General features: G+C 44.1%; 1 protein-coding gene across 1 annotated transcript; it reads right to left on the bottom strand.

Moving 5' to 3' along the window:
• Positions 1–12912: 12912 nt before the first annotated feature.
• Positions 12913–24361, bottom strand: MRPL23 (mitochondrial ribosomal protein L23). Its single transcript, XM_075163015.1, has 5 exons — positions 24293–24361; positions 24063–24185; positions 23125–23207; positions 21173–21246; positions 12913–13270 (listed from the first exon to the last, which is right to left on the bottom strand). The coding sequence occupies exons 1-5, from the start codon at positions 24316–24318 to the stop codon at positions 13106–13108; spliced, it is 471 nt and encodes a 156-aa protein (XP_075019116.1). The 5' UTR covers positions 24319–24361; the 3' UTR covers positions 12913–13105.
• Between the last annotated feature and the right edge of the window lie 61 nt (positions 24362–24422).

Raw genomic sequence — 24422 nt, 5'->3', positions numbered from 1 at the left:
ACTATATGAAAACTTTGAAGAGCTAGTGATAAGTTGTTTCTAAGCAGAAGGAACACAAATATCAAATTCCTAAATCAAAATAATTTTTCATAACTTAGTGACTGACAAGCACACTGGCCAATATTTTCCTCCCCTGACTTTATTCAAATGTTATCATTTGCTTTCAGAATAGCCTAGCAAGTCTCAAATCAAACCTGGTTTTCCCAAGGATACAGAAAAGCTGTAACAGAACATTGCATAGAAGCAGGTTGCAACTTGCCTTATAGAAAAGTCAGCATTTCTCCATAACAACAAGAACTTTAAATAACTCAGTCACATAAGACAAGAGGCCATGTGGCTGCCACCTCTTAGAAGCACCCTTTATATTACAAACTAAACAACAAATCTAACTTATTTGCAGACTCAGCAATGGCTGTGGACGTTTGTCCTGCCTGATATAGGGGCATTAGCCAGTGCTGTAGGTATGCTCTCAGAGACAGTCTGTTGCACAAGTTACTGTATGCTTTTTGGATCTCACTTTGTTCCTTACAGGAAGCCTAGACATTTATACCTTCAGTAGACATCTCAGTTATTATTTCAAGTAAAATTAATAATAAATGGCCAGCTCACTGCTCAACTGAGAGAACCAAGAAAAGTGATGCAGTGAGTCAGCAGCTAGGGCTATTGCTCATAAGTGGCTATTAAGTTTACGACTGAGACCAGTGTAACGCAGGCGTGGAAGTCTGTCTTCCTGTGCCATGTGCATAGTGGGCTGATCTTGACAAAGGCTTTTCTCCTTGCCCAGGACTAGCCTTCAGGGTGACCTTCTCCTCTTGGTGTGAAGGCCAAGACAATGCTACAAGGGCTTCACAGCTTGGGAGGAGGTAGGGATACACAGGGACCATCACCACAGAGCATCTCTGCGGAGAGGGTGTTTCAGTCACCTCTCCGCTCTCTCCGTGTTTCCTTGTCCTAAGGAGAAAGACTCCATTGCTTCATCCTTTCATGCAAAACAGCTCCCCCCACCACGGCCCTCCACTTTTCTCCTTGGAAAAAGAGGGGGCAGAGCCGCCAGAGCAGAGGCCCTCTTCTCTCCTCCACCCACCTGGCTCACCGCAGGGAGACATCCCAGCCTCCAAGCTGTGCTGTGACCAACCATGTGCTCAGAGCAGGAGAGCAGAGGTAGCTACTCACGCTTGGTTCCTGGCACAGCTGTCAGGTGTGCCGACACAGCCCTTCACTGCATCTGCTTCGTCACACCCCGACTGCTTCACCGAATGCACACAGAGCCAAGCTGGACCATTAAAAAGGGATAATTCAGGGAAGAAACAATTTAAATGTCCACTTCTCTTCCGCTCTTCTACTTTCTCCACCCTCCCCTCCCATGGGAATAAATCCATCTATAATTTCCCCCACACTGACACTTTGGATACCCAAGGCAAACATACCCTAGTCAGCTGGGGAGGTCCCTGCATGGCTGCTGCTGTGCGTGGGGAAAACACCAAGCACCCAAATCCATTGCAAGCCATAAAGCCACCTCACCAAAAGGCCTTTGCAGTTCTCAGAAAGACAATGTACTTGGAGTAACTGGAAAGACCTTGACCTGGATGCAACGGCCCAGTGGTACTGCTCAGGCTGGGATCAGAGAGAGACAGAGGCAGCGCTCCAAGAGGGCTGTGCTGCAAGCCAAGATACACACTGAGACTTGGGACCTGTTTTAATCATTGTTTCATTTCTTTCACTGCTCAGGAACATGTAACAAGCTGAAATGTGCGTTGTGCCTGTAAACATTTACTTTCTTTTGGTCTTGTGCAATGCTATGTCTCATTCTCTTGGATGGTGCCTGGAATGCAGGAATAGCCATAACACATCGGCCGAGCGACTGTCGACTCAACCGTCCGTCTCCGACAGTGACCAGCACAAGCTGCTTCGAAGGAAGTTGCTAGAAACCCCACATTGGGCAATTGTGGATTAGATTGCTTAGGTTGCTTCTGAGGGGAGTTTCTTCCTTCTGCCATGCAATTCACATTTGACTCATGCCCTAAAAATCAGGAAAGTCTGCCTGTCCATCCAATAATTATTTTTTTCCCATGCCAATTCATGCACTCAGGGTGCCTTCCACCCGTGCATTTGCCAGTTCCTTTGGGTGGTGCGCTACACAGGGTTGCACAGGTTAATCGTACCAGTACCAGTACCACGTCCCAGTCAGACACCTGGGGCTGCGGTTGCCATAAGCCCGATGGACACAGACACAGAAACCTGAGTCAGTCTCAGCGTGCTCTTTGCAGATCACAGATGCACTCTGGCCCTTTGTACCCACAGCCTGCGAGCACAAGGCGTTCGGGGATCCTGCCCCTCTCGCTCGCAAGAACAGTTATTTTCAAACGGCACAAGTGAAGGGGCATGCACACCATCAACAACTTGTGATCTTCTCCAGGCCTTAGGCAGAGAAATTATCTCGCAATTTGGCAAACCTCACAGATGGACAAGAGGCCGGCTGGGGCAACAGCGAAGACTCTGCTAGTCCGGGAGCGTGCCGGCCTCCCCCACCCCTCCGGCAAGGCCGTCTGCCTCGTGCTGAAAAGGAAGGGAACCTTTGCCCCTTCTTCTTAGTTCGAAGGAGCATCTGCAGGACTGAAACCAATCAAAGCCAGCTGTGAAAAATGAAGAGGGGGGGAAGGCAGGGAAATGCTGATTATTATGACTAGGAAAAACGCTATTAAAAAAAATAAAGAAAAGGGAAAAACTGATCCCATATGGGAGGCAAATGAAATACAAATGCAAAACAGGCCATTACGCAGTGTCTGTTGTAAGGCTGCCGCATTGGGGGCTGCGTTCCCATGTCAAGATGCAGTGCCCCTGGGACCTCTGGAGACGCCCCTCTGCTCTGCAGCAGGGTTAGGGTTACCTTGAAACATCCCGGGCTGCGACCAGCACTGGGGCCATTGATTAGACAGCCTCTGCAGACTGACCAAGAAGTTATTCGACTCCCCCGCAGACGCACACAGAGAATAACCTCAGGTCTGCCAGACTTAATCATTCCACCAGCACTTTTCTGCCTCAGCCGCTCATTCCAGGCAATTTCGCGGCTGGCCCCTCGCTCCTTTTGAGATAAGTTATTGCCCTCCTCCGCTCCCACAGGGTCGCCCACATGGCTGGCCTTTTATCGTTCCCCTTCTCACTCCACACTTTCCCTTCTTCAGCAGATCATCTCCATCACCCGCTCCATCTGCCTACCCAACATGTGCCCTTCAAGCTGTTCCTGAGCTACAGCCAAGCCCCTGCAGACAGGCTCTCCAGGGCAAAACGTCTTCAGCAACAAGGAGGCTTTTGGGGTGCAGGCAGTGAGCACAATCCAAGCTCAGTCCTCTTTTACACTCCAAGGAGGGAGGGAAATGCCCATCCTGTACCAGCCATACCACGAGGCTCACTCATGAGGTTACTGGACCACCAGGGCTAAAAGCCAGCTCTCATTTCCCTCTCAGCTGTTTCTTCTGCTGCTCTAGAAGCACAAGGAGAGTCAGTGGGGGGCTCATTTATTTGGTGGTGGTGGTGATGATCATTCATCCACAGAAGGAGAAACTGCAGGACAGCAACATGACTTCCCATGTCTGTGGGCTGTGCTCCCCAGAGATAAAAGACTCTCCAAATCTCAAGGGACAGATGGTTAAAGGGTGGGTGGCTCAGTCTGCCCTGCTCTTGTGATTCTGTCAAAGACTCACAATATTTGGTACTTTTTTTTTTTTTTTTAAGAGGCCCCTGCCCATATGTGAGTCTCAGTGTCTATTTAAAAGACAAAGAAAGTAATTTCTTGCATACTATAACAGAGAGAAAACATACAAAAATCTGAACTTCAGAGTTCAAACCACAGAAAGAGAAAAGAATCCCTTTAAGAAAATCCATAGGAAACCTTCCCGTTATAAGCCAATCTCACTTTTTTGGAGTCCAACTCAGCTGTAGTAAAATCCCTGCATCTGCTACTGCGAGGGTAGGAGGCACTTCAGCCATTCAGAGGCACTGCTCTACAGACATCCCCAAGCCTGGCTTCTTCGCCCACCCTGTGCCAGGACCCAGGCAACTTGGACCTGCTTTTTGAGAACCATCTCTCCTGTCTGGATTTGGGGGAGAAGCAGGAAGAGAGGGGGCCCTGAAGACACTCCGCTTCGCAGTATGAGAGTGTTCCACAACATACCCAGGGCCACAGCCAAACGCATTAGACCGCAGCACTCCCAGATCCTACTCAAGAGTCTTCATAATTCCTCTTCTCAAGCCAAGAAAAACAGAGCAAGCAGAAAACAAATAACAGTGGGCAAGCAGGAGTATTTGTCCCTTACTACAATGACCTTAAGCAATCAGAGAGGTAGGGCTGATGAACCTTTAATTACTTATGCAATAACGACCTCTGTTTCCAGCATTCCTTGGCAGGCAGGAAGTGGCTGGAGCAGTCAGGGACCTGTTATGCTCTCCTCTCCGCAGGCTTGAAATTGATACGAAGGCCCCTCACCCAGCTGGTCACAAGTTTCAAGACAAGCTCCACACAGAGGTTGTTTATAGATATTAAAAGCAGTGAAAAGAAAATACAATAAAAATAAACAGCTCTTTTACTGAGGACTTGTTACTGAACGGCATGGCTCTACAGCTGAGGTGTTCAAAGCTCCCATACTACTTTTTCCAGATAGTTAAAAGAGTGGTTAAAAAAAAACCAAATTGTGAAACCAGCCTTCAACCTCAGTATGTTGGTATTTTGTGTAGTGTGTCATACTCAACCATAGAGGGAACAGGGGGGGCAATGTTCACTAAGGACCCCTATATGCTAGCCAGAAAGACAGGTGGGGCAGAGGAGAGTGATCATCCCTAGATAATTTCTATGACACAAAACCAAGGCAGAAAGAGAGGTTAAGGAATTGACCCAAGCTCAGCTGAGTACAGTCTGGAAGTTAAGTTGACTTTCCTGATTCCCAGGCCACAGAAATGACCTTTCTTTTGGGGGGAAATCAAGAGGTTCACAGCTGAAGAATGCAGAAGGAGCTCCACCTTCCCACAGGGTCTAACAGACATCTAGACATACTGTAGCTGAGACAGCTGCCCAACTTGCCATCTTTCCCAAGCTCCATCTCGGCCGGGATTCTGCAACATGAGAGGCTGATCCAGAGGTTAGAAAAAGAAACCCTACAAGAGACAGCTCGCAGGCTGTTTCGCTTCCCAAGGAAATAAGTCTCTTCCTATCCCCACCTCCATCTGCTGGAGTCAGCTTGTGCCTTGACGCATGTGGCACTGATGACTTCCCAAAACTCTTGTTCTTTTAATATTACCATTAGCTCTTTGATATCTCGGTTATCCACAGAAAAAGCCAGAGTGTGTCTGCATCCAGCAAAGTTCTTGGCCCTGATATTTTGTGGCAAAGAATTGCACAACACTAATCTAACCCAATGTCGAGTGAAAATGTTTCTGTGTTAGTTTCTATTTTGCCCTCTTTTTTGTTTCACTGACAGTCCCCACTCACATATATCATAAAGGGAGGCACTTCTGGATAGCCCATCTCTAATCATGTTGCCTTTCACTCCTCCCTCCTCTAGAATGAATATTTACAGGCTTTTCAATCTCTTTTCACAAGAGGTCTTTTTTTGTTTCCTTAACTACAATCACAGCTGGCTCCTGAACTCCCCCTCCTCTTGGAGACAAAGTGGCCAAAACAACATGGTGTGTCCCAGTATTTAAGGGATCCTTTACAACACAAAAAGATGTCTGGGGATTGCTGCGCAGCTTTCCTGTTGGTTAAAACAGGAAACATGGAGACAAAATGAGTCCACTCCTTCTGCCAATTGAAATTTCTCTGTTCTGCTATGCATTAGGGCAGTACAGAAGAACTGACTTGGGTTAGAAAATAGCTGCTTTGAACACAAGACTGAGGCTCTAGGCAGACCCATCAGTTCCTGTCCTCTCACAAGTCAAAAAGGATAAGAAAACTCCAAATGGCAGAACACCGCATAGCTCCAAAGCCTGCTCTAGCTGAACTACCCATTGCTTTCATCAGCCATTCCCTTGACCTCCCTCACGCTGCAGTAAGCTGCCTGCTACATGCCACTGCTCTCACTGCCCAGAACCTAGAAGAATGCACATCAAAGAAGTATCCCCAGGGATGTGCCCATCTGTTAATCTAAATACATTCACCCCCTTCGCGCAGCACCCTTAGTTTTCTCCCCACTGTCCTTTTCTAGTTGTTTCAGCATCGTAAGACACGAGGGTGATCCGTCTGGACATAGCTGCCTCATCCACTGAGATGCCAGCAAGCAAAAGTAATGCAGATCTCTGCTTCCCCTCCTTCTGCTGGATCTCCAGTCGGGTCGCAATCACTGTTAAGCCCAGCTGGGGAAACTGAAGCATTCAGAAGTTGACTGAGTCATCTAAAGCAACAAAGATCAGCAGCAGCAGGCTGCCACACAGCTCTGGAAAAGTCCCCTTTAAAACACTAAATCCCCGGAATGAAGGGCTGCACTGGCTCATCCATGAGAGTATCTTAATGGCACGGATGAATTCACCCCTAACTTCAGGGCCAGTTCATTCAGAAGGGTTAACAGGGAGGTGGTGGGAGAGAGCAGCACCACCACCTCCGGTTTGAAAGCAACTACCAGGAGAGATCCCACGGGCAGAGCTGGGGGCACTGCGGTGTTAGACAGCTACCCAGAGCTTCAACATCAAGTCTTAGGCTTCTCAGGCCTCCTCACGCTCACCCTGTAGAGATTTGCCTGATCAGCCCCTAACAGCAGGACCCATCTTTGAAGTCCATGGACCAGCTATGTCTGCATAAGTAGCAACATCAGGCCCAACATGCATTGGGCAAAGAAGCAAAAGAAACAGCCCACAAGCTCTTTCAGCTCTGTTTCAAAAGGCTTGGAAGTTCCTCCCCTTCTCTTTCCCTAGCCCCTTCCATAAAAGCTTTGCATGCAGAGCAGCGTCTCTTGGGTCCCTCATTCTCTTGAGCAAAGTAAACAGACCTCCCGTGCAGCAACAAATGAACAACAAACAGAGGGAGAAGAGAAAAAAAAAAAAACCTCGCTGCCAACTTGGAGATTTTTTTTTCGGCATGTTTAATTTTTCAAAAAAAATTAAAATGTGCAAGCTATGCCCCCAGGGTGACCCTGCACAAAGCTTTCTGGCAGCTCCAACGTCCTCCATTCTCCCCTCACATCACCACAGACACCCCATCTTTCCCCATGCTCTTCCCCTGACACACGCGCACACGTACAGAGCCCTAAGAATCCTGGCACCCAGACGGCTTTTTCTTTTTCAAGCATGCCAAAACAAGCTAAGCTCCTAAATCCCTTTTAGAATCCGGCCTTGTGTGGAAATCTGTTTGCCTCCATCCTATGTTTATTTTCTTTTGTTTTCAGGTTTGTTAGCCCAAGGGGAAATGTCATTCCTAGCACCAGTTTTGGGGTTGGGTTTTTTTTTTTTTTGGTATTTATCTTTCAATCAAGTGTTCCTCCTTGCAAGGATAAACAGGATGTTTAGAGACTCTGGGTATGACGACCAGTCTTTGACAGCTGTTGTGACACACCACACACTGGGTTTGCCATGTGTGCAAGCACTGGCACAGCTCGATCCGCAGCAGGCTCTCTTCATTTGAGGAGATGGACTATATGACCTAAGAGGCCTTGGGCAGCTCTATGTTTTCAGCACAGACTCACGGGAAATATGCCACACAATCCAGAACAACTCTCTGGCCTCTCCCTCCACTTACGAGGATATCACCTGCCCACCCCACAGCCATTCCCTTTCTAGTCGGCTCACTTCACTTGCTTGGCTACACTAAACTATGCTCTGACTCTGAGAAATTTTTTTTTTCCAGGTACATACAGACAGACAACAGTCAAAATACTTCTAAACCGCACTGCTTCAACAGAGGGAGTTTCCCAAGCCTTTTTTTAGGAAAGGAAGTTTTCCAAGCCTTGAATCACTGACATTGGTCTGACTCGTAAACCAAGAACTTTGGAAAATGAAATGTAGACAGCACTGAGGGCCAGATCCCAAGCAAGACTTACCTTCCTACTTACCTAGAATACCACGTGTGGTCTCAAGATGCTCTCTAAAGTCCCAGTCACCATGGAAAAAAATGCAGTGCCTAATTCTGCACTGCACAAATTCTCCAACATTTTAATTACTTTTCATTCGCAACATTTACTAACAGCTGAAGGCCGGAAAGGTTAAGAGACTGATAATTAGTCCTAGTCTGTAATTAAAAACAATTAGTTTTGCACCAGGCCCTAGTTTCTGTATTCTCAGGCCACAGAATAAGTGACTGTGGGATATCTCCTGAATGCTGCAAGCTGGGTGTGTCCACAACAGCAGCACACACTTTGATAAGCCGTACTATACACAAAGAGTTAAATTCTGTCTAAACAGCCATAAATCACTCTAAAAGAAATGACTCAGCCAGGATGTCATCTTAGCTAGTCTAAAACCTTTTGCATTTAAAGAAAATAATATTTATAAAAATTATCTCTCTTCTTTACAAATACATGATTCCTAAACAGCAACGCTCAGTTTTCCCCACTACAACCACTTAAGAAATTCACAGGACAGATGACAACGTGCTGCTGACTTTCACGCTGTTTGGGCAGAGCTTATTCAAGGAAACTTACTTCGTCCTGCAATGCTTGTCAAGTTCAAGCCTTGAAATCCATTCCAGGTAACATTCAACCACAAGCTTCTGGACTACGCACAGAAACTATGGCATGAAATTTTATGGTCTGTGTTATTCAGGAGGTCAAAAGGGATTATCACAATGTTCCTTTTTAGCCATGGTACGTATGAGCCTTGGCATAAAAGCTACCCTGGAAAGCCATTCTCAGACAACTGTTTTAAATTGGACTCTGAGCAGTCCTTGAACTCTACTTCAGGACAAAGCAGCATTGTCAAGATAACGGTTTTACAGCTCTCAGTCCTCCTAGCAAAAATAGTGCTTGCTTTGTGTACCTTGCCCCGTTTCACACACTAAGCAGACATCCTCTATCCAACCCTTACCGCTCTCTGCAAGCCATTCCACAAACACGCCAGAGCTGAAGAAGCAATAGTCTGTCCTACAACCTGAAAATTCAAGTAAGTAAAATAATTTTCCTGAAAAAAAAACCCGACTTTGATATGATTGGGATAACCTGCATGTATCAGGAACTCCCCAGCCATGAAGACATTTTCCATAGCAAGATGGCCTTGGATAAAGCAAGCAAAGTTTTTCTACTGGCTTTTCTTTGCACAGAGCAGGAATATTTGGTAAATGGATTAGAATATGCCTTTTCTAGAATCCACCACAAGGTTGTACTTACTTCTTTCCTATGATTTATTTTATTTAGCCTTTTTTCTTCTCTTGACCACCAGTAGACTGACAAACAGGGAATGATGCACAGGACCGTAACACTGGCCACTGATCTGCGGGTAATACTTAATCTTTGACACAGCGTGGCTTGAACACAGAAGACAAAGCTACTGCAGCTTTGTGTCTAACCACTTACCAGCTGAGCTGCGCTATATGCCTTCCTACTTCAAGGTAACTGTGAAGACAAACAGTTGCACTCTCTGAGGTCATGTAGCAAGGCTCAGGTGACAAGTGGTTACAAGACACAGTAATTTTATCACCTGCAGACACCCACACATTCTTACATGACCCACTTCAACCAACAAGGAACCTGTTCCTAGCACCCAACCGAGCAGGACTTACAAAACTCACTTCAAAGCTGTAATGTTAGGAAAGCCACTGTTCATAGTCACTTCACTGTCTCTGCAATTCTATTCTGGCTTGTTTTAAAAAATAATAAACACAAGCAAACAAAAAAGCAATTGTGTGTTCCCTCTGAAGTGTACTGGTGTTGCTGGGACAAAGCTCGTCGTAGCCGGATGCCTTTCTCCACCAAAGTGGCCAACGCAGTCAATTGCGCATCTGCTGACTGTTCCAGCACATTACTCTCTTTGGGGGGTCGCACACGTTCAGAGGGGAAAGAAACTGCGTTCAACGTCTCCCTTGCACGTCAGAGAAGACAGCAGCTGCAGAGCTGTGCACGCCAAGTGCGGGACGTGGCTTCTCCTGCACCACAGCGAACATCAGCCTCTTCAACCAAGTCATTACTTGCGTCCTTGGAGGAGTTATTCACACGTATATCCAAATCCTTGGCCCACAGGTATGGCTGCTGACATAGCCAAGGACAGCTCGACACCTCTGATAGCAGGGCTAGATGTGACTTCACAGGATCTGCTAATCCCTTGCATCACCCAAAATAAACATCGGGATGTGCTGGAAGGAGCACAATTTAGTGAACATAACTACATAATTCTGAGTCCTTGTCCTACTTTCATTTACTGTCCACTCATTTACTGTACTTCTCTCTCCTACATGATATAATCTCTGCTTTCATATGCAAGTATCATCTCCCTTATCTTCTAGCCTGTACAGTTTGGACGATGGGATTTGTGAAGCACCAGATCATATTAAGCACTGGCACTTCCTCAGAAACACTAGCCAACAAGGGACTGGGAAAGACTTGACATCTTTTTAATCCCACTTCCATGGCAATCAGGAGCATTAAAGGAAAATAACAGTGGCTCAGGGACTTTGAATTTTCTTTTTTTAATCTTACCTTAATTTCACAGGAATACTGTTTTAGAGGTAGCTGGTAACATTGCTCTCTTAAGCAGCTTGAGTATCTGCCAGAATTTGGTTGCAGCAACTTCATATAGATACGGGTATACTCTTCTGTCTATTTCTTCCCTTTTGTGCCACTCCAGACAGAAACCTGTCTTGAACATGAGCTAGAAATTAATCACCCATGGAGAAATCACAGAGTAGCAAAGCACAGTAGACCTACCCAGGGGCTTTTGATACTCACTCAGCCTAGAGCATATTTGGGACTGCAAATAAACTCCTCTCAGCTTGGGTCCTCAATGCCAGAAGCTGGTGACTCCAACCTCTCCTGAGGACCATAACAGGAAGGCAGAGAGGCTGATGGTTAATATATCTCTTGCTGTTATACCTAACATATGGAATACAGCCTCATGTATCCAGAACGATCACATACCTGACTGTTTGCTCAAGGCTGACCAACCAGTTAGGAAGATATATGGCAGCACTAGATGAATTCTTTTCATTTTATCTTCACCATGGTGAAGAAGATGGAGTTACCTATATTGGAGGTGACCACAAAGGAAAGTGAAGAAAAAATAGCAAACTCCATAACATTATACTGTAGGAACAAAGCCCCAGCCCCAATATGGATCAGCTCCACACTGAGCTGCAAGTTTGAGAAACAGCCCCTTTTAAAAAAATACATTAAAAAAAGGAGGGGGCAGTGGGGAGGCTCTGTACAGCAGAGGGGAGACCCTTGCGTCTACTCAAATTCAGTCGTCCTACTTTAAAACTGCAGGCCAGCTCCTGATTTAACCTGGAGTTTCACATGTCACTACAAAACTCTGGAAGTGTTGGCTTTGCAGATATGCCAAACATAAGAACTGTTTTCAGTGAACTCAGTATTTTTCCACATCTACTATTGTAACTCTGCTGGCAGCCTGGGAGTAGCAAATCCTCCCTTATCTCCCTCCTCTCTGACAGCATCTCTCTGTTTAAGCACCAGCTAACTTGGATCATCATGCACGATCCCCCTTGGAAAATGGACAAAGAGGGGGGTGGGAGAGTCACTGGGGTTGTAAGCAACAAACCACAGAAGAAGATGGACTGTCGTGCAGAAGGGAAGTAGCAGGGGAAAGAGGCGACTAATGAACAGAAGGGGGTGCGTAAAATCCTACTTGGATTGCCTCTCTGGGGAACAGCTGTTTCCTTGTAAACATCTTGCTAGCTATCCAAACAAGAAGTTCAGACACAGAACAATAAAGGAGAGCACCCGGCTAGAAGCGTGCAAGGCATGGGCTCATTCACGACCCTGCCAATTGCTCCAAGTGGCAGAATTCAAAAGCTGGGGAAACGTAAGCCATACGTTTAACCCTGCGTGTGCTGGTGTTATAGCCAATGGCCTGCAGAAACACATCATTCTCTACCTGTGGTGAAGTCCTTCCTAGTCCTCCTTTTCCCCTGCTGTTTCTGACACACCAGCAGAGCACATTGTTTGACAAAGGAAAAGAGGAAATATCCTCATCAAAGCAAGGAGAAACAGCCGCAGAGCCAAGAAATTAAAAACCTGAACGTGGCAGCCCTGAAGGCCTAGAAAAGTTCTACCGCTGCCCTGGCATCAGCAACGTGGAAGTAGAGGGAGTTCACCAGAAAAAGTAAAAAGAGCCTTTTTATTAGTCCTGAGCACAAAACAGCCTACACTGGCAGAAGCATTTCTATGCCAGTACAACTGTGTCCACACAGGACTCTTGCCAGCACTGCAAGGTAGCTGCGGACAGGGGAAGGAATACTAGCGCAGCCGTGCCAATAAACGTTCCTACGGCAGGCTGGCCACAGAAGGCAGCGACCTGCACTGCACAACAGCAAGCAGAGACTGTGCACCACCTTTGTCCGTTCCTTGATGCTTCTGGGGATCAAGCGCACACGTGCCCGGTCACAAGCCTATCCAATAAACACTGTCTCCAAAATGCCACACAACCGTTAACAAAGGAGTGCGATCAGATCACACGCACACCTCCAGGAAAGGCAATTCACGGAATAGTAGGACGCCGCAAGTGACAATAAGGGAACCCTATGCCCTGAGCCTATAGTCTAGTTATCTACACCTTCATGTCCACTGCCGACTGACCTATCTTCACTTTTACACATTCTGTTCAATGCAAACTACACTTATCCGGGGAAATGAAATGCCTCCTACTTCCACTCAAAACAACCCGTAGAAGCAGGAAGAAGGTAAGCACAACGACACTCTCATAGTCAGAAACAATAACAAGCAATTCCACATTTCAGAAATAGTCCACAAATTCACAGGAAAGACCTGATGCAGTCAGATTTATTTTACCTTTTTATTTCTTTAGGGCCATTTTGTTGTAGTTGCGCACAAAAGCCAGGAAAAAAGACACACTAGCAAGGGCTGCTCAAGAATAAACATTCGGTCATTACAAGAAGGGAAGAGTGCAAGTTCTGCTGATCAAAATCCCTCCGAGCCTAAAGAAAGGCAGCTGGCTTGTTGCATCAAAGTCCAAACCAATCAGGGACTCCACCTCGTCTGGGGTCACCTTTCTGCCTCTGCTTCTCTCTCTCCATATATTTATTCTTGAAGTCATCAAAAGAGCGAGTTTCTGTGTCTTGTTCTTTCTCTGGAAATAGGTTGGGAAACTGAAAGGTTTGTCCTTGGCCCTAAAGAGAAAACAAATGGTCAGAGAGACATTCCAGCCTTTCTGCAGTAGCTATGATGCATATACTTACAATGAAAGACCACCCTGAAGTTTCAGCTAGTGCAAAGTGGTACCTCTTACCTCCCAAGATCTCTTTCCACCCCCCTCCCCAAGATATATATACCTCCCCCCCCCCCGCCAAAAAAGCTAACTTGCAGCCTCTCCTCTTTTGTGTGCTAATTAAGACCCTCACATCTTTTTTTACAGAAGAATGGTCAGGAGACGGACACCTCTTCAAAGACTTCAAACCAGCTCAGAGATGTTGTATGAGTCATACAGGAAAAGCAAGATGAGCAAAATAAGTGATTTTGTTAAAGTAACAGCTTTAAAGTAACGGGGAAATACGTGGTGGAGCAGGCATTCGTTAACACTCAGGATATGGGTAGTGGTTACAGTTGTTTAGATCTCGGCTACGGATAAAAGAGTACAGTCCTAGCAGCTGTTACTGTAGGGTGTAATGTGGGAATACGGAATAACAGATATTAGAGGTCTCTTATCAACAGGAATGAAGACTATAGTGTAAAACAATTACAGTGGGAACAATCTGTCTAATACATCACTGATGAGATTAAAGTGATTACATCTGCATCAGTCATTCTGCCTAACAGACAAGTCATTTTAGTAAAACATCATCATCAGATCGATGTCTCCCACTTGGAAAATAAATATTTGCTTGGTCTCTGGTTTTTATCTAACAGCAGGAAACCATTATTCTGTGGAAATGTTCTATCCCATTAACATTATCTACTTACTTTAGTGGTGTTTGCACTAAGCACAACTTCATTAAACTCAACAATATCAGTCCTTCCATTCCGTATGGGACTTTGCATAATAAAACTCACAACTGATAGCTCGTAACTCTAAAATTACTCTCCAAAATACTTAGAAACCTTACCATACATTGACTTCTTTGGCAGAACACTGCATACAGAAATCTCAACAAAGCAGTTAATTGCTTCAGATGAAAACAGGTTTATTTTCAGATTAGCCATTCTTTACATTTGTGCAATAAATATAATCAAACAAGAGGTCCAGTTATGAAATGGTTCCACAAAGGACATGAAAGGAGCCTTCCACAACACGGCTACCTATACTACCATTTTGGGATCAGAAATGTGACATAATTAAATCCAAAAAAACCATCACCATGCCCCTGACCCAGCTGAATGTGTGCTATGTTTCATTTAGCCATATACACTCAACCCGGTAATTTACAGGTGTGAAAGAATTTAAACCTCAAGCATACACTTTGGAAAGAAAAAACATGACTTATCCCAATTGAGCTTATCCAGACTAGAATCTAGGAAATATCAACTCATACCCTGCAATGCTCCGGTTGTTTTTGTAGTGCATACTTCTCGGGGGTTTCCTAAGAGCCTGACCATACTACAAAAACAACAAGGGAGCTGCTGTGTACATTGCTCTGTCTTCGATTCTAGCCTGGATAAGATCAACTGGAACAAATCAAGGTTTTCCTTTCCATGGTGTACACTCCGGGGTTTTAATCTTTTGTACCTTTAAATTACCAACAGGTATGCTTATAATAGCTGTCCTATGACAATTAAAGCATAGTTCCATTTCAAGGCACAGAAACTGGCCTTATCAATGTCCTTGAGCAATCCCAAAGCTGTAGCCTACCGAAACTCTTCCTGTAGTAGGATCAGCAGCAAGCACCCTTGAGGCCAAGCGCTGCCCAAGATTTTAGCACACTGAAGCATTTGGAAAAGAATTTGTTTATATTACAAAAAATTACTGTGTTTTAACTGCACTGCGAACGGGTCACTCAGCCCCGTGGTACCTGTAGAACAGAGGGGGCTGATTCTAAGGACTTGTCTGCCCTGGAGAGGAAGCCATTTTAGTTAAACAAGTCAGAAAACAATTCAGGCTAACATGGTAGGCATACCACCTACACTGAAAATTTGAGAACTATTTATATTGGTAACAGTGTAGTAAGGGACTGTTCTTGTTATGCAGCACTTCCATTCTGGTATCCTTCCAGCACCAATGCACTTCCCTTATTGGAGAATGAAGGAAAGCTGTCCCTAAAGCATACTAACAACATCCATGGTAATTCACTAAGCATTGCAAAACAGTTACTATTTTAAAAAGAGGGGAAAAAAACAAAAAAAGATATGCACAGAGGCTGTAACGGAACAAGACAAACCTTTTAGCTGTTTATCGAAGTGCTCAGTTCCCATTTCAAGGCTGGTGAAAGTCAAATATTGAGCTGAAAATGTCAATCTGTATCTGGAGTCTTTTAATAAATCAAAATCAGCACAGACAGGTTGGCTCTTTCCAGCTCTTGTTTTGTGAAGAAATTCTGATTTGGCTGGCAGCCAGACATGATTCGAAACAGCCAAGACATTACACCCTGAGAACTGAAGGTTGATAAATCTTAAGTAACAATACTATGCAGTAATACTGCACTGTAAGACTCTGAAGTGATGAAAGCTGTATGAAAAATAGCTGTTGTGCATGCTCAGTAGCTAGTTTTCAGAAGAAGCCTGTATCTTGGGTATTTCAAAATTTCAAAAATACCAAAAGGCATCAACTTACATAAAGGATTGTGAGTCTGTCCAGGCATATTTACATTCGGTGCATCTTCCACACGATGCCAGAGGCTACTGAGGTTGAAGCCCATATGCTACCTTCTCAAAAAAATGTCTACCAAAGGAATGGAGGGATCGTCACTCCTTTACGCAGTGCTGATTTTTCTTACACTTTTCCTTTGTAAAAGTTTTCCCTTCTATACAGCAACCATTTGACAACCATATGAGAAATGCATCCTCAGAATGAAATCCTAACTGAAATAAAGCAAACAACTAAGTTTCTACCAAGTTCAACACAGTTTTATCTGGTTTATAAACTGCTACAACATGAAATCCAGGCATACTCAACCAGAAAGCTAAATTTTGGCTTATTCCTAAACCTTGCATTTGTTCACTGTTTTACCTTTTGCAAGCCATTTAAGCAAGGTCATTCTTTTGATTGCTGAATTATTGAAATTCACATAAGCTGAAATGGGCTCCAAAAAGGCTAGGGCTTGTTCCTCATTTAGAACTTCTGCCAGCATAATTACCTTAGTTAGAAGCACAGAGAAAGAGAAAGAAAAGAACACCTTTTTACCTGACATAGCTGTGCTAAAAGAAAATCCTGTAAAAAAGACAGACACTGGCAAAAAAATAATTTTGCTCAGATAATTTAGTCTGTCTTGGAACTGGATGCTGCACTGCCAGCAAAAGAACTTCTTTTTCCCAATGTGAGGTGATACACTGATACTCTGGAGTTTAGCAGGATAAGCTCTACCATGCTCTTATATCTAAGTGAGCCCTTATAATGTCAAAAAAAAAAAGAAGGAAAAAACCCCAAACAAAGCAAGTCAGAGACGTGGTATTAAAACACCTAAAAAATAAAGGCAACTTGATGATTTTACGCATTGCTATTCTCAATTTAGGGTCTTCCCAGAGACCTCCCTTCTTCCTACAAATTCTAAGATTATGTACAAGTGAGATGTGTGGTCCAGTGTTTAGATTACAGAAATGGGAGCCATTAAACTTCTATTCCTGCGCAACTCTAATCCTCGCTTCAGCATTACCCAAATGTAAAACTGATTTATATACAAGTTCTTATGAGGATTCATTTGTTAAATGCTAACATTCTTCAAGATAAAAAGTGATCTAAGCATCAAACATGTTTTTCCCCCTTAGATTTCAAGCCTTTTTTGTTAGAAAGGCTGAAAACACACCTTGTTCTCTGAGCCTGTAGAAGGAGTTATCACATCGAGTGGTACAAATTGCCTCCATTCATTTTAATGAGAGGTTAAGTGACCATAATTAGGCCTATGAAGTCAAGTGTTAGCCTTTCCACTGCTGAGCCTCATGTCAGAAAATTGCTGGAAGGATTATCCGGCACAAACTCACTTATTCTTCTCTGACCTTTGCGTCCCTTGAAAAGTTTAGGAATGGAAGGTCAGCACAGATATCATTATGTAGGAATGACGCAGCAAACACTGATCATGTAAACAACTGTGAGATCTTCTGATTATTTAGATAATTGAAGCACTTACTACTGTCCTTCAGAATTAGGAGAAAAGTGATGTTTATAGTATCGTTAACTAAAAAAATGTTGGACTCCCAACAGCACGGGATTCGGTCCAGCAGTAGCAGCAAATGCAGCTAAGTTTAATAATCCAGTGCATTTGAACAATTCTCCCGCTATTGCAGTGGTAACATCTGATATTAAAATGTATGGCAAAGCAGCATGGAAAGCAACTTCAAAAATCCACACAGGAATGACACAGCGTACGGAGCACCCAAGTTTCCTCTGAATTCACTACATGTCAAAAGAAAACTGCTGTCACATCTGATGTGTAAATGGGTTAATTACTATGAATGTACCGGACACTCTAAACAGCGTTTGAGGAGAAAGCATTTGCAAAAATGTTCCCACCGGTGCCATCATTCATGCAGCTAAATAGGTGTTAGTCCTAATGTTGACAAGGTCAGACTCCTTTTTACAGCCATCTCCATTAGATTTCTCAAAACAGGTTTAATTAAAAATAGGTCTGGATTCCAGAGGCTTGTCCACAGTTGTGCTCCCACGGGTGCTAACACCTGTTGAGCTAAACCAGTGAGAACACTGAAGGAGGAGGAGGAGGGGATGTTGTTAGTTTTTGTAATTTCCCTGATGTTGATGCAACTGTAAAGTTTCCCACTGACTTTCTTTTCTTCTTTTTTTTTTTTTTTTTTTAATAACATTAGGATAATTATAACTGTATTGGAGTAAGGAGGAAGGTTGCAGTATTACATTCATTTTATCTACTCTGCAAAGATATATAGCTTTGTTTTTAATTAAAAAAAAAACAACAGTGTAAAAAGTAGCATTTGATACCCAGGGCCGTAAGTCTCTAACTTAAACCTTTCTCACCACATTCCAAAAGGGGAAAAAAGGCAGGCAGGCTCTGGAATGGCAAGATATTGTTGATCCACAGCCTTCTATGACTTGAGGTATTTTTTTAGCGTGAAAATATTATGCTTGGACAGATCATGTATTTGTCCAGTTACAGCCTGAGAATAAAGTAAACAGCTCTGAATCTCCAAGAAATAGTATTTGGAAAAGAAAGGACAACAATTCTTACATGTGGAACAGCTGGGGCACTAATCTGACACCTAAGGGTATGTTGACTATGACTTCATACACCTTCCACCTTTGAGACACTTGCAGTAAGTTAATGGATATGTATGCTGCGCTGGGACACATAAGGTGATGTTTTATGAGGCAGGGAAGCATAACTGCTCATGAGAATATACTTAATTTCATTCAGGTAAACCACACCACAGCTGCTACCAAGTCATGCTGGAAAGAGCAATACTTCCACCTAGTGGGAAACAGAAAGATCAACCCAAGGCCTCCCAAAAACACATCCTTATTTTTCCAGTCATAAGCAGTTTTAACTTGAAACTGGATTAATGAGAGAAAACACAGCTGGTAAAAATGGTGGGAAAGCCCAGCTACTCTGACTCACGGCAGATGCAAACTAATTCTCATGAAAATAAGGATTTTACAGTGGTTACCAAAGACTTTCTTAAATTAGGCAGATATTAACAATGGACTGCATGGGGCCTGTTACGGCCTGAATCACACCATGAATGAGAATGAAGGCAAAACCTTCAGTTTCAGAAATAACACTGGGTTTCTGGCCTCACCCACTGTTTAAAACTGGTGTGAACATAGAACTGGGAGCTCATTGTCTGAGACACCAGAGCTAGTGATGAAAAGCAAAGAACAAAAGGAAAAGAGAAAGAAGAAAGAAAAAAGAAAAAAAAAAAGGACAGACAAACCTAAACGTTCAAGGAATTAACAGACACCAACAACAATAGGAAAAAAGAGAGCAAAGAGACTAGGAATGAGGTGAGGGGAAAATGCACAGAACAAGCTTCACTGACAAGAGTTTAGTAAATGGTCAGAATTCCCTCACTTGGGATGAAGTACACCACCAAAAGCTGGTCCCCTGACCTGTTCATGGGTCAGACGGAAAACACGGCATTTTTTAAAAACTTATGATGATACTATAGCATAGGGCAATGCAGTAAGGGACACTTGCTGTCTCATGTACCAAGAGCAGTTGTCAGCTGCAGTACCACAGGGCTCTGTGCAGGCTAATTTGCCCAGCAGACAAAATGAGAGGCTGGAGGAATGACCAGTTACTGCTGTCCAACTGCCTCCAGTACCAAGCTAGTTTGGGCAATTCTCCTCTCCACTGTGGAGCTTCCCTTAAGGTAATGGCAACTATTCTAGGTTCACAGAGGTTTGATGTGAAATAAATGCACAAAGGCACTGCCTTAAATGAGTGGCTTGCTCCACTGAACAGCAGCATTTTACTTCCCACTCCTTCCTCCTGAGTATCTATGGGTTGCAAACTACCTCCTTCTCCACTCAGCAGACAAAAGAAACAAGACTGCATTAAATACGGTGAAATAAAATTTGAGAACTGACCACAGTTCGCTAAAGATCCATGTGTGCTTCAATCTTGGGAAACGAGTCTCTAAAGCAAAGTCGTCACTAGCAAGAGGCCATGACAATGGAAAGTGCCTGCAATTACCTACTAAGGAACAACACTCAGAGAAAGCAATTCGTAAGATACAGCATCACTCCCGACATTCAATTCCTCAGCTGTGTTCTTAATGAATCATTCATACCTGATCTCTTGCAGACAAAAACCTAGCACAGACAATCGAGGAGGGAAAATTTGCCCACCAAAGCAGAGCCTCTCCCTCGAAAAATGAATGTGTTTTTTAGCCATCGAAATGCAAAATCCTCACAGAGATGAGGTTGCCTTTAACTTCAGCACAGTAGGTTAGTCCTCATCTAAATACAACTCTCTTACTTTCTATTAACATTACACTTCATACTGTTCTTTTAAATGTAAGGGCTGTCTAGAAAAACACACTCTCCTCACTTTTCTTTCCACTCCCCTTCCCAGAAGGGGCTTAGAGAAAAACTTTTAAGCACATTTAAACTTTGAAAAATCAAAAAAAATCAGATTTCCCATTGTCTGTGCCTCTTTAGTTTGATGCCAAGTCCATATGAAGTCTGATGCAGTCTTTAAGATGACAGAGTGTTCCCCCCACACTGAATCCTTGTCCCATGATGGAGTAATACTGAGGTTGTGCAATTTTGAGCTTATGGTTTTACAACCATAAATAGCATTCCTTTAATGTAATTTTGGTATGTGAAGGGGTTTTCTGTCACTGGTTGCATTTCTTTTTTACATAGAGACAGGTAAGTCCAAGAGAAGTCTAAACTATAATATGCTCCTGTTATGAAATAAATTCGTAAGAACATGAAGCTCCTTTTCCACTGGGCAACCAACATACGTTTCAGAACCCGGTTTAGCCACAAAGCATGCTTGTTAGACATGACTAAAAGCTCTCCAAGGAATATGCCTTAGTCTTCTCCGAAATCCAAAAAGCTTTAATAAGAAGTTCCCTACCCTTATAATATATTCTTTCACTTACTGGACATTTCAGCAATCAACCACACAAGTCGTGAACTTTCCAGCACACAGAGTACAGGGTCAGCACGAAACTCACTGGCAAAGCAGCCGCCATATGACATCAGACCATAACTTACATACAGACCTCAAACAAATACAGGACTTGAAAACTAACCATTTGTTTGAATTTGATTTTTAGACTGAGACATTTAAATCGCTTTATACATTCTGGAACGTATTAAAGAAAACGTCATTGTTAGAGGATTGGCAGAAATACTCAGCCAACCAGACAATTCACTGAACATTACTTCTAGCTTGGCTGGTTAACAGTCCCTTCCTCTTTCCCCACAAGCATCCATGTTAACTCACCAGCTGAACATAGGCGACCTTGTAATCTGGCTTCTTCACTCTCTGATTCTTGTGATTCCTCTTGTTGTTTGCACCTGCAGAAATGAAGAGAGTCCCACCTTTTACTTCCCAGGACTTCCAAGTTCCCCAAAGCAAGGCCAAGCTGAAGGGGGGATTTCACTAGTTCCCATTTATTGTTAAGAGGAATTCTCTTTCTTCAGTACCAACCCAGTATCACAGTTACTAAAATGTACTGAAATTGGTAGACACTACTCTCCTCATTTACAACTAGGGAAACGAGGCATCACCAGACTCAGGCTGCTGACAGCCATTGTGCCTTCACGTCACACACAGTTTGCAAAGAAGCAAGGAGACGAGTATGCTGAGAAGGGGGCCAGGAGTGACAAACTATCCTCCCAACGTCAACAGCTTCAGGAAGACAAGGAAGAAATGACCATTAAACAGCTTGAAACTTGTCAATTTTTCCTACCCAGCTAATGAGCTGGATCTACTGTTTATACACCAGGAAATTACACGCCACATCCAAAAAAACCAAAGCACCTCAACCTTCTGCAAGTATGCCGGTCACAACTGAGTGGGAAGTTCAATTTATTCCCTGCATATTAGGCCGACATTAAAGCTCTCAAATTATTAGACATTCTAACCTCCTTTCCTCTTTTATCCCTGAATATATACAATCCACCATTACTTCCATTAGCAGTGGGGGATGAAATGGTTATAAGGACAAGCATGAATATTTTTCAGTGCTGTTTGGAATTGCATGTGTTTGGTATTTAAGACTTTACTTAATTCTATTTTTCACATAAGCATATTACAGATGATCCTTCTGTTTTCTTTTCTTCTTTTACATGTTCTGAGTTTTACAACCTTATTTTGAAGTTTTTTCTTTCATTCTCCATTTTTCATTATTACAGCTCTTTTTTCCTATCCCTTTTTTAAAATCATCCCTACTCTTACCGTTATAAACACATAAATCAATTCCTTTGCTAGAGTCACTGCGTCAAAAAATAAAAACCCAGCCATCAAAGATGTCCTAACCAACAAGTCACTCTCCATTTGATTAATGCACCGCCTGGTGATCAAAAAGCTAAAGAGCATGAAAATTATATTCCTGACTTTGCACTGCATCCAAACTGCAGTCAGAGAAGCTCTGGGGAAGGAAGCATTCATATGTAAAGGTGACCTTATATAAATTTAGCTTATTTCAGTTAGAAGTGGGTCCCTCTGCTCCAAGTCAGAGTTCAGCATAACTTAAACTAGCCACGATTTTCTTTTTCACTTGGGTTGGTTTTATGGGTTTTTTTTTGGTGGTTTTTTTTTTTTTTGTAGGGTTGGCACAGGTGAGAAACACCATAGGTGGAAGCATACGAGTCTGCAGCAGAAATGTCGTAATGACAGGTGATGAAAAACTGAAAGTTTGTCAAGGTATTTTTCTGACATTATCTACTGGTCTAACAGAATATTTTTCTTTGCTCTGCAAACTTTGCCTTTTGTTAGACCATAACAGCTCTTCTGTGTGCAGGCCAAGTAATCTCAACTCACATATTTTTTTAAAAAACTGCTATGGCTGAAATTAAGTTTAATTACTAATTTTATTAAAACACATGAAGCAGTACCTTCTGAAGTGAGACACCCACTAGTCTTTAAAGAGAAATGATATCAACTACAAAAGCATAGAGCGCAAGCTAGATAACTGTCAAGATGATAAGGCTTTTTAAATTCAGATTTTTCTTCTTAAACCTAAACTTGTGTCATAATCTAATCAAGGCATTTGAATATGAATTGGTGCATAGGCATTTGAAGGAACAAGTAAACAACTAAGCTGATAGACGTCACCAGCTAAGCACCTGAAACCAAAGTTTCTTGAAATCTAATGATTTTGAGAGGAAAAGTCTATTCTTGCTGCACAGGGATGCTGTATTCATCCCTTTGGATCACTCAACCGCACTTACCATACTGTATCCTGGTCCTCACAGCAGCTACCGGCACATTGTATATTTTTTCAAGGTAATTCTTGATATCCACTTTTGTCATTCTAGGCAGTGCAAAAACATTTTGGAGAAAGAAAAAAGGAAAAGTATAAATATTTAAATAAAATAAAACAGAGCCAGAGTATTTATAGACTCACTGACACTCTGGAATACATACGTCTTCTCCTTTTAACCAAGGTAGCTTTACTGCACAAAAGTGTAAACATAGATTACATACTGCTACAGAAATTCATTATCCATAAACTGTAACAATAACAAATCTTTTATCCTCTATAGCCTCAACAGTCAAAACCCCAGATATTCTCTGTATTCAGCAAGAGTGGGTAGGCTTTCTCACTGCCCAAGCCAAGAATCCTTTCTAATCTTCTGAATAGCATTTTCTAATCTTTTCAGGACCTGCCACAGGCTCATGGGCTTTAGTGTGTGCAACCAGATCGGTCAGGATGAAATAGCCCTGACAAGTACCTGGACATCACCTCGTTTTCTCTGGATCATTTTCATAAGCACTTCCTGCTTCCTAAGCCTGGGAAGGCTGAGCCCCACTTAGGAAGAGGAGCCAAGCAGAGCTCGTACTGAAATCAGTGCCCTCGCAGTCCTCTAAAATGTCTCCCTGATGCAGAAGCCCCTTCCCCCAGCCCAAAGGGCGCTACCTGGCACCTCGCCTTCCCCCCCCTCAGTTAACCAGACAAGCTGCAGCCCAGAAGGCAGCGACGCGAGGCAGTGTGCGGGGGACTCGTGGCACTGGGGGGGTGGTGGTGGTGCTCTAGAAGCGGCGGGGGCCCCTCGGCACCCCCCTGGGCCCTTTCCGCGGCGGGGCAGGCCCCGACCCACGACGGCTCCCGCTGTGGGGGGGCTATGCCATGCCGTGTGCCCCGTTCCCCCGCCGCCCCCGCACTCACTCCATGGAGACGCGGAACTGGACGGTGTCCTCGGGCTGCGGCACGCCGGGCCGCACCGCCAGCATGAAGAAGTTGGGCCGGAAGATCCGCAGCTGCGGGCCGCCCCGCTGGAACAGCGGGTACCTGCGGGGAAACGATGACGATGACTGACTGACCGACCGGCACCCCCCCACCGTCGCCGCGACCCGAGCCCGCCCGGCCTGCCCCCCGCCGCGGCCCGGCCCGCTCACACGGCCTTCTTGGCGCCCGCCGCCATGGCCGAGGCCCGGCCCGGAAGCGGCGCGGCGCGAGAGCGGCTCCCGGCGGGGCGGCGGCAGCTCTCGCCCCCTGCTGGCGCGGAGGAGCTGTGTGAGGGGGCTG

This window comes from Calonectris borealis, chromosome 14, assembly GCF_964195595.1.
Source record: "Calonectris borealis chromosome 14, bCalBor7.hap1.2, whole genome shotgun sequence".
Lineage (NCBI taxonomy): Eukaryota > Metazoa > Chordata > Aves > Procellariiformes > Procellariidae > Calonectris > Calonectris borealis.
The sequence above is the reverse complement of the archived record's forward strand: the minus strand, read 5'-3'. Positions and strand labels throughout refer to the sequence as shown.

Excerpts from the sequence above, each read along its gene's own strand:
- MRPL23 (XM_075163015.1), bottom strand. The coding sequence starts at position 24,318 with ATGGCGGCGGGCGCCAAGAAGGCCGT. Across the intron at positions 23,208-24,062 it reads CAGTTCCGCGTCTCCATGGA|AATGACAAAAGTGGATATCA; the intron begins GTGAGTGCGGGG and ends TGCACTGCCTAG. Across the intron at positions 21,247-23,124 it reads GAGGACCAGGATACAGTATG|GTGCAAACAACAAGAGGAAT; the intron begins GTAAGTGCGGTT and ends TCATTTCTGCAG.